We start from the raw sequence: 14,977 nt of genomic DNA, 5'->3' as shown, positions 1-14,977 counted from the left end.
CGGCTTGGCTATGCGTGGCAACGTCAGCTCAGCAACAGGTGCGCTGCAATCATACCAGTGAGCAGCAGGTGGCACCAGAGAACTTCAGACGAGAGTTTATTTTCTTTAATAGACCGAGTTATGCCCGTGGAAGAGCAACGCTTCGTAAGGGTGGGCTGGTGAGCCTCATCGCGCTGCAGCGTTGAACAGCAGTACTAGTTAACCGTAATGATGTCAGACGTAAGGGCCAAGAGCCACTGCTGGTTACCAGGGTCCGTCTATTGAGGTCAGGGGCCACGGGAAGGGTAGTAGGGGGCGTCTTCTCAGTTACAGCTGGTTCTAGCTGGGATGCAGGTTTCTCACAATGAACGAATCTAGTGCTCGAGTTCACTAGGCGGTTAATACTAGCAAAGTTACCTATGGCTGAGCTAGGCTTAAAAGTACCTAGTTATGTCTCGGTTATTGCACATATCTGACATCCGCACATAAGTGCTAACACTAGACATACACGATTAATTCTCCCACAGTATGTCAGCAGCATCTGGCCAACTATTAGCAACCGTGCGAAGTTATGGCCTAGCTCACAAAGCAGCGCTATGAAGCAGGACTCAACCCGTTTCACTCAAAGAAAGGCTCGAGTAAATATTATATTGTAATAGCAGGTAATCAATTATATTTATTATACAAAAAAGGGAGCATGAGGGGGAATATTAATCAGGGTCCCCCACTCATTCACTTATAAATCCACAAAACCTGATTAATTACGAACACGGCTTTATTACCGGATGACAGGAGCAGTTAAGACATTGTCTCTGCTCGTGGGATGGTCTAAAGGCCACTCACTTCCGTTCCGAGTGTCCAGGTGTCGTTTCATCTTGTGAGCAGCTTTTAGTAAAAATGTGTGCAAGGTCAGAGAGCACCTCACGTACGCATCACCCCGGGAGCTGCAGGTTGGTACTCACCAGTCTGCCCACGCTATCATCATTGGTAACTTTCATAACCATAAAGGAAGAAAAAGTGTCCAAATTGTTAAGAGGTGAAGAAAAGAAATAAGAAAAGAGAACAGTGATGTGTTTACAAATGCACTGAGTGCTTGTGCCATTCTATACCCACTGGGCCCCGTCGAGAAAAGCTACAATGAGGACTTTTATGGTTATGAAAGTGATCACTGACCCAGGGCCCCTGTCATTTTTCTTCTTTCAAGATGAAATGACACGTGGTGTATTGGCAAAAAAAATTGTAATTGAACACTCGGAACGGGAGGCGAATGGCATTTAGACCATCCCACGAGCAGAGATAATGGCTTAACTGCTCCTGACATCTGGTAATAAAGCAGTGTTACACACACAAAAAGAGAACTGGGGGTCAACAACAAAAGCACATAAAGAGATGAACGCAAAGGTTAGTGAACAGTCGTAATACCACACAGGCATTCAGAGCAGAGCAAGGATTACCATCAATCTAACTCTCAAAGTAGAGCATGGGTATGAATCAATCAAGCTCTAATGATCAATATTATCATTTGGTCCTCCGCCAAGAGTGGAAGGTCCGTCCCTTGATCATAAGGACTGCCTTGCTGGCAAGCTCTGTTGCTCAAAGTAAATGCCGTTGCGGGACCATGCAAGAAGCAGAAGAAGGTATGCTCATGTCCATAATAAAGGAATCCTATGTGGTGCAGTGCAAAAAAGATATATTTGTGAAAGAGATTTTAAAAAGGTTGTGTGGAGAGACAAACTACTCTGAATGATACAACCCTCCTCACATCTAGTAAAAACGGTGCAGAAAAAACTATAGCAGCAATCCCAAGTGACTGCTATTTTTAGGTCATAGCAGTAATTGGGGTTGGATAAACGATACAACCTCACTTTGTACTCATCCTCCAATCAAAGGGTGCAATCGTCACCCGTCATGATAAAGGATCAAACCTCACCTCCCTGGAACCTGTCTCAGGTTTATGAGGCCCCGCTCTGTCCGTCTGAGACCTCTCCCCCTGACTCAGCACAGTCCAGAGGTAACGACGGACAGTAGCTTGGTGTGACTTAGATAGGTCCTGAAGAAAGCCGTGGGGAATTCCCCCTGGTGGCTGAAACATGTCGACCTAAAAATAGCAGTCACTTGGGATTACTGCTATGACCTAAAAATAGCAGTCACTTGGGATTACTGCTATAGTTTTTTCTGCACCGTTTTTACTAGATGTGAGGAGGGTTGTATCATTCAGAGTAGTTTGTCTCTCCACACAACCCTTTTAAAATCTCTTTCACAAATATATCTTTTTTGCACTGCACCACATAGGATTCCTTTATTATGGACATGAGCATACCTTCTTCTGCTTCTTGCATGGTCCCGCAACGGCATTTACTTTGAGCAACAGAGCTTGCCAGCAAGGCAGTCCTTATGATCAAGGGACGGACCTTCCACTCTTGACGGATGACCAAATGATAATATTGATCATTAGAGCTTGATTGATTCATACCCATGCTCTACTTTGAGAGGTAGATTGATGGTAATCCTTGCTCTGCTCTGAATGCCTGTGTGGTATTACGACTGTTCACTAACCTTTGCGTTCATCTCTTTATGTGCTTCTGTTGTTGACCCCCAGTTCTCTTTTTGTGTGTGTATTTAGTTTGAAGAGGGGATTAGGACTTGGGCAGGTCATTAAAATAATTTTCCCTTAGACCCTGCTTTCTATTGGTTTGTTTGATGTAATAAAGCAGTGTTGTCAATTCTAATTAACCTGCACCCGTGTCAGAAGAATAGTTTAACGTAGTAATAGTTATCCGTTCCAGCTAACCTGTAGAGCTGTCCGGAGGCCCTGGTTAGGTAGTTGATCAGTTCTGTTGTCTGGAGAGCTAGGTTTGGTTTTTGGGTAGGGCATCAATTCTAGCTGCTCTGTACTGGCATTTGGAGTGACTACTCAAGTGTTTGCTCTAGTTAATAAGTTAAATTATTCTTTACTAATGCCCAAGTCCCTGGTTAAGCTGCAGTGCTAGTTGTCGATGGCAGTTCGTCCGCTTTGGCGTCTGAAGTGTCTAGTTAAAATGCAGGGTTAGTCATCAGTTCTAGTTGATCTTGAGAGCGTAGCGATACTTAGACCTGGCACCAACTCGAGTCTAACACCACAGAGAAGCCCCAGTCGCAGAAGGCTTTGTCAATATTGTGACATAAAATCATTCAAGTGTAGTATGTGGGGCGGCTTTGCACCCGCCCCGGCTCTGGACTGCAGTGTGCACGGTTCTCACTCATTTGAGCTTTCTGATTGGACGGCGCGGCCGCGGCATAGAGACACCACAGCAAGATGGCGGTCCTCATGGTCTGAACACCAGGCAGAGTGTGTCCACAACCCTTGTATTCACGCCCCTGGCCTGGCCTGTCCTGTCCTGTCCTCACCCACCCTATCTCAAGGAGATAGCCTTTGCTTAGTTTAGGGGAGTCCAAAAGTTAGGGGGAGAGGTGTTTGGGTGCGTGGGCAGGTTTAGATTGGGATCAAAAATCGGGCTGGGCACACCAAAAAAAAGTGGCCCACATTTGCATAACACTGCTTCAGCAAAGTTATATGAAAAGAAAGTGGGTGGGGGCATGTTTTATTAAATTCACTTCGATAAAAAAAAAATGCACAGATTACTTCACACTGCTGAGCCACACATGAATGCACGGGAGACCACTTCCACTCAGGCCACTGCCCCCACTCAATCAGCATACCTTAATGGGCCGGCCAAGCAAGAGAAAGGGAATGATACCTCTGCCCATATGCCTCTAGAAAGACCACTCAAGCACCCACTGGGCCGCTGGCAACATCATAATGGCACAGACAGTTCCCAGGATGTCCAAAAAAGCAGCCCACAGCTAGAACTCGGCTACCGGCCCTTGCCCCATTTCCAGAGTGTCCGCGTTACCAATCCGACCACGTGCGCGGGCTCTATGTCCAATCTTAGCTGGATAGCGTTGCTAGGAGTCTGCACTCTGGAGTCATGCACTTGAGCATCAAGAGAAGTTGCGCTTGGCTCCTGGGAAGGAAAGTCTGTTGTCTGGGTGCAGTAACACATTCCCGCCTCTAGAGGAGTCAGCAGAGCTGCAGGAGAGTCAGTGGTGTAAGAATAGGGTCACCTTGTAGTTCTGTACTGTGGTGAGCGGTGCTTGACCACCAGTGTGCAAGGAGTCTGGGGGCGGTCACTGCTTGCCTGGCCCTTGGAAGGGATGGTCAGTAGTTGGGTGCAGGGACCCTTCCCGGCTGAAGGCTTCTCAGTAGGACTTCAAGGATGGTCCAGCACTGGCCTCCAAAGCATGTGACATCACAGCAGGAGATAATGTGTCCTGCTAGCCTAGTTAAAGGCATCCCCACCCTTGTGAAAGGCCCCTGTACAGAGCGACCCCTACCTTACACCATCTAAGACAAAGCTGGTTTGTTGCACGCTTCCCAACTCAGACACCCATATAAGGCTACAGAACATGAAGCCATCTTCTAAGCCCATCGTCACACACCCACCACTCCCAACCCACAGTGAGGACTAACACCGTAGGCCTCCACAGACTGCCTCGGAGTCCCTCCACTGTTCAGGAAGACAAGTGATTTCAAGGAGGTCCTGTGACGTAGGCATCTAGAATATGAACCAAACCTTTCAGAAGCCATGACGTCTGAGGACCACATGGTTTCTGCTGCTGGTTACACAAACCATGCAATACAGCTCTTACTGCTGTAACATTCAAACCCCTTCAAGGATTCCGGTGTAAGCGCCCCCTCTGAGAGACCCCTTGAGAGCCGACCACCAGCACCTCCCAATACAACTGACGCATCGTCAGTACCACAGACGGGTTAGAAGGCGCGGTGCACCAGCTGCATCACTGTGTGCTCCTGGGACAGTAGGACACTGTCGGAACAAGGCGTAATATTGCATCGCTCACAAATTGCAACTTTTAAAGAAACGATAGAGGAAGTGGGCCCAGCACATCGGTTCTGCTCCTTTGTAGTATTTATCACTTTATTAAGTCTATGGAAATTGAAAAGTAAAACTAATTCACTTTTTTCAAAAAACATTTGGTTCACACGAACCTATTAAAGTTACCTTTTTTAATTTATTTTGGCAATAAGATCATATTGTAAAGTAGGGTAGATTCAACAGAGGGTATTGCAGAAAAGAATGTTCCATTGCCCCCTTATCTACAGTTAACCAATCCACTGTCAGCTCAGAAGAACTTGTCGTTGATGCGGAAGTGTGGCCTTGTGACGTCATCTGGGTTCAGGAACACCGAAATTGACTTCCCCTGATTCTCTGTCACCAACTGTTTGATCTTTCGGGCCAGCCCGTTCTCCTCCGCCATGACAGGTGGCGCGCCTTCAGCTGCTAGAGCCGCCGGCAGCACCCCGGCACCGTGCAGCTTGCCTGCGGCCTTGGCATGCTCAATGGCGGTGCTGAGGTGCTCGGCTGGCTCGGCCCGCACAGAGGACAACTTGCGGGCCAACAATATGGCAGTCTCGTCAGAGAGGTGCTCAAACATATTGCACTGTGGGAGGAAGAAGTTTGGACAGCACTTGTTGAGCAGACAGTAGTTCAGGTCATCCACCAGGCCAAGCAGGAAGTGGGCCGTGTTCTGTGGTTCCAGCAGGTAGCTGGTGGGGAGACGGTCACAGGCCCAGAGCATGATGGTCCTGAGATGGTAGGGGCTGATGGCCCGGGGCCTGGAGAGCAGTTTGACAATGATGGCCTTGCAAGCCTGGAAGGCGTGCAGCAGCGGAGATGGGATACACTTCTTCAGCTGCACCTCGCTGCGCGAGAATGCCAGGCGCCACTCGTGTGTCGCGAGCCCACCACGAGAACAAGATGGCACTAAGTAGAAGCCACCAATCACCTCTTCCTCTGTGATCTTCCCGTCCCAGAAGTGGTTCTCTGACAACCAGCCCTGGGCTACTGCTGGCCACCCCTTGAAGGACACCACCGGCACCAGGTCATACAGAATGCGGCTAGAGCCAGCGGTGAGGATTACAGTGGTCAACTGGCCATTCTGCTCTGCACGCACTGCCCTTGGCATCCCACGTTGGGGGTTCTGGCGGATGTCTTCCAGCACAGAGGACACTGAGCGGAAGAACCAATCAGCCACCTTGGTGGGCGAGAAGTAGAGGGCCCCACTACCCGGCGGGTCCATCCCCTCCTCACAGCAGAGTTCCCGCCAACGCTCAATGATGGTCGCATCAAAGAGGTGTAAGCTGAGCCAGGTATGGCAGGGCAAGGACTGGCGCATGTCCAGTGTGACCGGTTGGTTACGATCGTGCAGCTTCAAGGCAGGTACCAGCAGGGTGAAGTCCAGGTCATAGTCGGTACCTCGGGAATAGTCCCCCAGCTGGTCGGGGTCCATGTCGAGCACACCCTCGCGGATGCCGCCCGACAGAAGCAGGTACTCATTGGCAACCGGGAGTCTGTGGTCCAGCTTCTGCACCAGGCCTGAGGAGACAAAGAGAAGAGCTAGCGTCATGATGATGGGGAAACAGGAATGAGTTAAGAAGGACTGAGAAGGTGACAGAAGATCAGAGAAGTAAAGACCTGGTTAGAGAAGGCAGAGATAAGAGGAACAAAATAAATGGAAATTATAAAAAGGACAGGAGAAGGGAGGATGAGATGCACTGTGGAAAGAGGGGAAGGTAAAGCCACAGAGAAGTCAGAGTGTTGAGGTTTGATTAGGGGAGAAAGAGTAGAAGCGGGGGGCATGAGAAGTATTATTTGAAGAAACAAGGTATACAAATCCATCAGGACTCTAGCGTCACTACCCGCATGATTTCTAGGTCTCGACCACACACAGCTTAAGTTGTTTGTTGTCAACAGACTATTGCATATAATACCCATATGCCCAGCGTGGGCTTTGGATCAGCCACTTCAAACCATTGGCTTGTGTTCTTCCTGTTACAGCCATTGGTGTGTGACATTGTCAATCACATATCCCGATCAGCCCTCTTGCGATTGGCTTTCACCTCATTCAGTCATCTGTTTCTGCGTCATTCTGCCTCCAGTGGAGTGCACGCATTACTGTGCACGAGGGACTATTTTCTTTGCAGCGGCTCCCTCACTCTCCGTTGCCCTTTTTCTCTTTCCCTGCTTCACACCTGCTCTGGTTGCCATGGCCTGCACTATTCCTACCCACTTCAAAGTCCCCTGTTCGCCTTGTGGCCCACACACTCTTTCTTCAACCCCTTACCAACCAGCACGTCGATATAGCCAATGCTTGTATAATTTATTTCGTAAATCCAACATCAACCGGGCAGCCCTCTTTGACTGGTATTTTTCCATAAAGGCATTTAAATAGGATCGATTGCCCGTGTGTGGACACCTGCACGCAGGCAGCCATCTTTGAAAGGTATTCTTTCCATAAAGGCATTTAAATAGGATTAATTGCCAGTGTGTGAACACACACACGTGACGCAGGCAGCCATCTTTGAAAGGTATTCTTTCCATAAATACATTTAAATAGGATTACCTGTGTGTGGACACACGGCAGGCCGCCATCTTTTAATACTTTAGGGTGAAATCCATTCAAAAATGTCCACCAGTGAGAGCAGATGGATGCTTATGAGGCGTGGCCACCTCAAAGTAATTTCGGATATATTTATTATAAACTATGCCATGGTAAACAATCACTGGCAAAGCTAGTAGGTTGGAAACTGATTATTTAAATAGAGACGAAGTGGCTTTGCCAATTCTGGTTTCACCTAGAAGCCTTTTCCTGACTCTGCACCTTTGGTGCTGAACTTCCATGGTTTTGACCTCGATCACAAAAGCCTGTCTGAACAGTAGTCTTGCCTGGTAGCAGTAAAAATGAAGATTTTCACCGCGAGCAATGGTGCCCCAACAGGTGCATACATCATATACTTTCCCCTGTGACATTATGGTCCACATGTGTCTGAAATGCTGAAGATAGCCTGGCTATAGTCAAAGGCCCTCTGATGTTAGAACAAATAATTGGATGCCTTAAGAGTCCTCTCCCACCTGAACCCAAGAAGTACAAAAATATTAAAGGGTGTCACAGATCCACCATCTCCCACAGGCATCTAAACATTTAAATGAGGGGCTTTGTTGCATGATCTGCCACCGCCCCCCCCCTACCCATTCTCCATCAGGTCTACAATCGTGTCAGAGAAAGACAAGTTACTTACAAGACATCTCAAGTAACTATAACTTGCGCCCTCGCCGGGCACTGCTAATTACCCTGGATATTACATCACTCATGACAGCATCTTTGACGTCATCGATAATATCAGTGTGCATGACTCAGGCGTGAGTTATAGTTACCATAGGGTACTAGTTGTAGTCACTTGAGATAAATATAACTGGTGAATTTCACTGGTTTTTAAGAGTTTAAAACAGAAAATTTCACCTAACTATAACATCACTTTAACCTTTGTTTTTTCCAGTGAATAAATATATGTGTGTGTGTATTTGCACTAGCACTTTATATCCGTATTATTGGACTATGTCTATTTCTCATATGTAACTGTAATTTTAGCATCGTTTTTATATGCCATTCTCCCAGTCCTATCGTATATTGGCACTTCTTTGCCCCAAATCATAGGATTTTATTTAAATGGGAGTTTGTGCATTCATACGCAGTAGGTGGCTACTACATATATACTATACCAATGTGTTTTGTAACATGCTCTCTACGGCATTGTTACAAGTCGATCAGCCACTTTCTGAGAATTTTGCCTATTTGCACATGTAAATCATGAGGCACTGTATGCCGGTATGACATGTTATTACCGGTTTCCTTTATGTAATATGCATTTGCACTTTATAGATGTATATTTATATGAATCATTTTAATGCTGTAATTTTACAGACATTATACATTTACATTTTGCATATTGCTAGTAATGTTGTAAAGGGATTCGTATTTCTACATCAATAGTGTCTTACTGTGCTGCTATTTCCATTGTTTGTAGTCTGTTTACCATGTCCACTTTCTTGCTGAGGTTGTTTTTTACAGTTATTAGTGCACATTTAGTTTTTTTAATAAGTTCCCTGGATGCATGGCATATCATGTGATCAAGCTCGCGTGTGGCGAGCGAAACGCGTCATGGAGGGAATTATGCCGGTTTAATCCTGTGGTTTACTTTTAATAAACTACACAAGACTTCGCTGTTTAAAGTCTTCTTGTGAGTTTGACTGAGGTCCGTGCCTGGTGGTTCTGCAGACAGGAGGTTTGAACCAAAAAACAAACCGAACCAAAAAAAAACAACAAAAACAACACAAACAAACAAACAAACAAACACACACACACACACACCACCGCCCCCCCAAAATACATACATATCTAAAATCTTTCGTAAACTGGAAGGTCATGAAGCCTGAGGAAAGTGTGGAGAGTAACAAAGTCATATTGTATGCGGCTCACCAGGACTCTCCCCCATGCACGGCTGGTCCATGGATCTATCTAAAGGGGGTGGGATGCTTGCGGCTCTGCACACAAAGCATAAACTTACAGGTGGGCAGACAGGCTGAGGTCAGTGCCACCTCGGAGCTCCAACCTAAAGCCCCCCACGGCCCCACAAGTCTTGAAATACACCCCACTGGTTCAAAATATTATCTGCCCGGCTTCTCTTAACCCAAGGTCTGTTCGCGTAATACAACGTGAATGACAGGGTGTGGACCTGTACCACAAGATAGCCCTTGGAGCAGCAGCCATGAACATCTCCTGCAATGTGGGAGAAGGGGTCCAGACCACGCAAACTCTTAACAGAGGCTAAAAGGGTGCAGCGCTACTGCTCAAGAAAGTACCAGCAACTGTTGCAAGAGCAGCAAACTTGTGAAAATAGGGGGTATCACTACCATGGGGGGCAGCAAGAATGCCCATCAGTGGGAGCACTGGAGGTGCCAGAATTGACAAGCGTCAACAACCTGTGATACGCTTTGCCAGTAGCCCAAGTCTTCTTACAGATACATAACAGGAACTTCATCAACTTGTTGGAAAGTGGCCTCCGCTCGTCAACGCCAGATCGAGCGCAACCTCTTGATCTTACCTCTATCAATCAGACATCCACTCGAGAGACGGCTACAACAATAACTTGTTTAGCAAAATCCCCAGTAGGGATACAAAAACAAGTTTACGAATCAAGGCTTGCCTACAGCACAGTCAAAAATGTTAAAATACCAAACATCCCTCCCTCATGCTCACTCACTATTCATGACCCAGAAGTACCATCAACCAAAGCCAAATCAACCACATGCTGACAATTTACAACACTATGTTGCATTAAATAAAAAAAATAAAAAAACGTTTTGTGAAATGGCAGTGGTCCCTATCAATGTCATGTTTGGTTTCCCAAGCCTTCTTCAGGACAGAGAAACGCGTAAACACTCTGACACACTGAATGCATTTTCCAAAACACACATGCCTATTAAGGGGTTCTTCTATCAACTGGAATATTACACACAGAGAATGACCACCTGTTACAGTAGTGAACAAAGATTTAGGTTTGGTCATCAGTACCTTGTACATCATCCATGCAGACAACAATGTTAATTCTTCACAGACAAACCAGCTTTTATTCATATACACCAGAAGCATTTCAAGATAGAATTTTCGATTAGATCTTGTTTTCGCGCGGTTACTTCTGGGGCTAAATGGATTTCGGCCAACAGGCTTCACATTATTCTGGTCTCCTCTTTGGCCATGCGCAGTACAGCAACAAACATTGGAACGCAAAAAGAAAGCTTGCGTTACTTGCTGGAGTAAGGATTTTTTATTTGGAGTCCCGAATTTCAGAGGCCACTGACTGCAGCTTTGAGGTGGGAGCAGATGTATGCAACAGGCAGGATTTGCCAAAAATGTTCAACCCAAAAGGTTTCTTGTGAATACGTATTTAATTGTTTTTAGATACAATCTGTGCATATTTCCATTCAGGAGGGGGTTTTATATTTCTGTATCCTGAGGAAGGCTTGACTTTAAAGATTTATGAAGCCAAAACATTTTTGACGCCTACCAGTGATCTCACAACTACTCCCTATTTTTTTAAATAAAAAGTGACATCATACGTGCTGCGAATAAATGTGATTTGGGGTGCAGGCGATTCTCTGGTCCAATGGTCAATGAGGATTTGAATCAGGAATGCGGTGTCAGTATTTTTTAGCTCTCCTCTCCATGAAACATTATTAGATCATATTTCATTTTTTACCTGTAGAGTTATTACCCATATGAGGATGCTTGATAAATGAATTATGTATGGCTGGTGTGATCACTCAGGTTATTGGGGTGTGTGTGCCAGGGGGAACACAAACCACATCTTCTTCGATTCTTGAAGAAACAAGCCTTAGTGGTTAGAGTTTCCAATCACCCCTGCATGGATTCCAGCAGCGTGTGCGACTCCGGCCTATCACAGAATATGCTACAGGGATTACAGGTGGCTTAAAATGCAGCAGTTGGTAATATCTGTAGCCTATAAAGGGGGTTACATCTCAGAGGCTCACAGCTCCCTCCACTGGCACAGATACAAGGCTTGGATTAAGTTTAAGAGCCTCTGCATGGTGCTTTTACTCTTTGAGGTACTACCAAGATCGACTCTGCAGTCTTTATACAGGCGTGATAGACCGGCTGCAGATGGGGCGATTTCATAAACATGGGCATTTTGTATACGTTTATATGGTTGCCCTGGGTCAGTGTCCCCATTATTGGTCATAAGTGGTAAATAACTCAAAAAATCATAAATCTGGAGCTCAAGTGATTATCATCATCTGGCCCTCACCTCTCTGCCTAATTTACACACCCGCTTCCAAACTAGGAGTCACGGAACAAAGAGCAGGTTACGCTTCTAGTCCCTAATGACACCTGGTCATACATGTAAACTTCACCCATCTGTTGCCGGCAGCATTGTATACAACACTCCACGGAGTGGGCTTTCGGTCAGCCCCTTACTCATAATTGGATGACTTTCTTGTCCAAGTCCCTGTGATTCATTTATGAGAGATAGGGGCCTATAAGATTCACACCTCTCCGGCACCTTTTCAGCCTTCAGCAATGTTATTACGAGTGCCTCTTTTAACGAGGATGGCAACACACCACTGTCATACGCCTCCTCGTAGACTGCGTGCAGGGGTGGGGCTAGTCGGTCAGAGTATTCTTTATAAAAATTCCCCGGTGGAGTCGTCCAATCCAGGAGCCTTGCCATTGGGCAATGTGCGGATCGCCTCCCTCACCTCGTCAACTGTCACTGGCTGTGTTAGGTACTCCCTTTGTCCCGGCGACAGCCATGCCAGAGTCACTTCCTCAAGAGAATGGCTCAATGCAACCAACAATGCTGTGTTTTTTGGTCCGTATAGGCCTACATAGAATTGTTTGAATGCCTGGAGTATCTCTAAATTAGAATAGCACGCTGTATCTCCTTGGCCCATTATGTGCACTGTAGACTCTGTACCCTTCTGCGATTTCAGCTTTTGTGCAAGGCTATGCCCAGGCCTCCCACCCTTACCATACACGTAAGCCACATGACGTTTCGACAAAGCGTGCCTCTTGATCTGCCAGAGACTCATTATTCGACCGCTGAAATAGCATCCGTTAGGTGACGTTCATATTGTCTTTCTAAAGAGTGTAGCTTATCCTCAGCCTTGTTTAATTGTGTTCTGATGCATTTCAGTTCTCCCGTTTGTGTGCTTATACAATTCCCTCTTATTGTAATTTTAAAAGCTTACCACAGTGAGCCTTGGCTAGGTACCGAGCCCGTGTTTAATGCTAAATATTCTATTATTGCCTTGCGCACCTCCTCTTTAAAGGCTGTGTGGAGGGGCGCCGCTGGGTGGTAGACCAGACAAACGGTGCAGGGGCTACATTTGGTACCTCCAGTCGCAATAGGACCGGTGCGTGATCAGACAGTGTCCTAGGAGGTGTCGTACTTCATCCACCCATTGGCACATCTCAGTAGAGAGTGGCCAGTAGTCCAGTCTCGACCAAGTTCCATGGACCGGGGAAACAAATGTACCCTCCCTCTTCGTCGGGTGTCTCAATCACCAGGCATACTCCAGAAAGTATTTATCCATCCCACCTAGTAGTATCTTGGTTTTCTATTTGTCCCGCCACTCCGTATCTGATGAGCAGTCCATTACAGGATTCAAATACATATTCAAATCTCCTCCCCAAATAATGTGTGTAGGTAAAATGGTGTGCAATCGTCTCCAGATATCTGAAAACAGCTCAGGATCATCTATGTTTGGTGCCTAGGTATTAACTATCGGTGACATCAGTACCTGCCAGCTGCCCCTTGCAATTAAAAGTCTGCCCATATCATCCACCTGGTGGGACGTGAGTGCAAAAGGGATCCCACGCCTAATCAACAGCTGGATGTGGAATACAAAGAGGCTAATCGAAATATTGCCCACCGTGCGACTACGGCGCCATCCGAGCGCTTATGTACGCGTTTCTCTTGCAAAAAGGTCACATGTGTATTATGTCCGTCTAAAAATTTAAATACTAAGCTAACCTTTGGGGGGTTATTGAGGCCTCTCACATGCCATGTAATAAAGTTTATACTGTCATCTAACCGTGTCATAATGTGGTGTCGGTGCTCACGCTGTATGTCAACCGGGGTGTGTGAGCTGGAACATTGTGTATGTTTGTGAGGGTATACCATAACTGAACAAATAAACTTAACCCTCCTCCCACTTCAGCAACCCCAACTCGCCAAAGACATCCCCAACAGTTAATAAACATGCACGAATGGTGGCATTGACAATTCTAGAAAAACAATTACATGAACATTGAAGTACGTTGTGCTGGACTCATCCGAGGTGCTTCCTCGTGGGGGGTCGCCCGTGTCCAGATCATCCTCCAGGTTGACGGTGGTGGCGGGGTACCCAGGCACAATGATCACCCTTCCCCACCTGCTGCAAGGTACCACTGGGCTGCATAGTATTTTCCTTCGTCAGGGAGGACAGGTCCATGGCCGTATTAGAGGCGCCCTAAGGGTTGTTGTAACTACAGTTATGTTATTTGCACGTATAGAGGGCGCGATTACCCTGGGGTGTCCTGGCGCTAAGTACGGGTTACCTGGGGAGATTGAATGAGCGCTACTGAGAGAAGAGTCAAGTCTTCAAGCCCTTCCGAAAGGAAAGGAGATCCGGGGCATTCTTAAGAGAGAAGGGAAGCTCGTTCCAAGCTCTAGAGGCTCCTGCCTCCCCAATTGACTTTTTTAAATGTGGGGACTTGCACTTGTTTGGCACTGGTCGATCGTAACATTCTGCCTGGCACATAACATTGGAACTTATGCCTAAGAAACTTGGGACCAGTTCCGTTGATGGCCTTAAAGACGGTACAAAGTGCCTTGAAGCGGGTTCTTTGTTTTACAGGGAGCCAGTGTAGTTTAAGATCTTCTTTCACAGAAACAAATTTAGGCGTTCCCGACAGCAGTCTGGCCGCTGGGTTTTGGACTAATTGGAGCCTATTCGTATGTTGTTTTTGCACGTTAAGATATAGTCTATTACAATAATCCAAATGCGACATTATGAGGGCCATGACCACCATCTTGAGATTGTTCTCGGTCAAGAAGATCTTAATTTTCGTTATTATTCTACGAACCATAAAGCAGGCTGAAATCACCATGCTTACTTGATCACCCATGGTGAGTTTATTGTCCACTAATACCCCAAGGTTTTTGGCTTTCCTAGTGGGTGTGGGACCACTCTGGTGTCCACACCTGTGGATTATTTCCGAACTTTAAGACCTCGGTCTTGCTGGAGGTGAGTTTTAAACAGTTAGAAGACATCCAGACTGATATTGCGCTCATACAGCCATGGAAGCGTTCCCCCATTTCCTTCTCACCTCCCTTAGTCAACATCAGCACTATTTGCATGTCGTCAGCGTAGGAGGTGAGCTGCAAGCCAAAGGACCTAATAACTCCTGCCAGTGGTACCACTTCTATTGCCGACCTCATGGAACTGCTTTTCTGTTTAACTATGATAGTTCGCAATCTCTGGAGTGTATTTCCTGATCCCGCTGAGTACACACTTCCCATGCTTCCGTGGTCCACGAA

At 46.5% G+C, this 14,977-nt stretch overlaps 1 protein-coding gene across 1 annotated transcript in view; it reads right to left on the bottom strand.

Annotated features, from left to right (window-relative positions):
• Positions 1-4,931: 4,931 nt before the first annotated feature.
• TMEM102 (transmembrane protein 102) overlaps positions 4,932-14,977 on the bottom strand; it is a 43,213-nt gene continuing 33,167 nt past the window's right edge. The window contains exon 3 of the mRNA XM_085636760.1: positions 4,932-6,413. Within this exon, the coding sequence (XP_085492886.1) occupies positions 5,161-6,413 (1,253 nt within the window). The 3' untranslated portion in view covers positions 4,932-5,160. The remainder of the gene's footprint in view (positions 6,414-14,977) is intronic.

This window comes from Triturus cristatus, chromosome 12, assembly GCF_964204655.1.
Source record: "Triturus cristatus chromosome 12, aTriCri1.1, whole genome shotgun sequence".
Taxonomy (NCBI): Eukaryota; Metazoa; Chordata; class Amphibia; order Caudata; family Salamandridae; genus Triturus; species Triturus cristatus.
The sequence above is the reverse complement of the archived record's forward strand: the minus strand, read 5'-3'. Positions and strand labels throughout refer to the sequence as shown.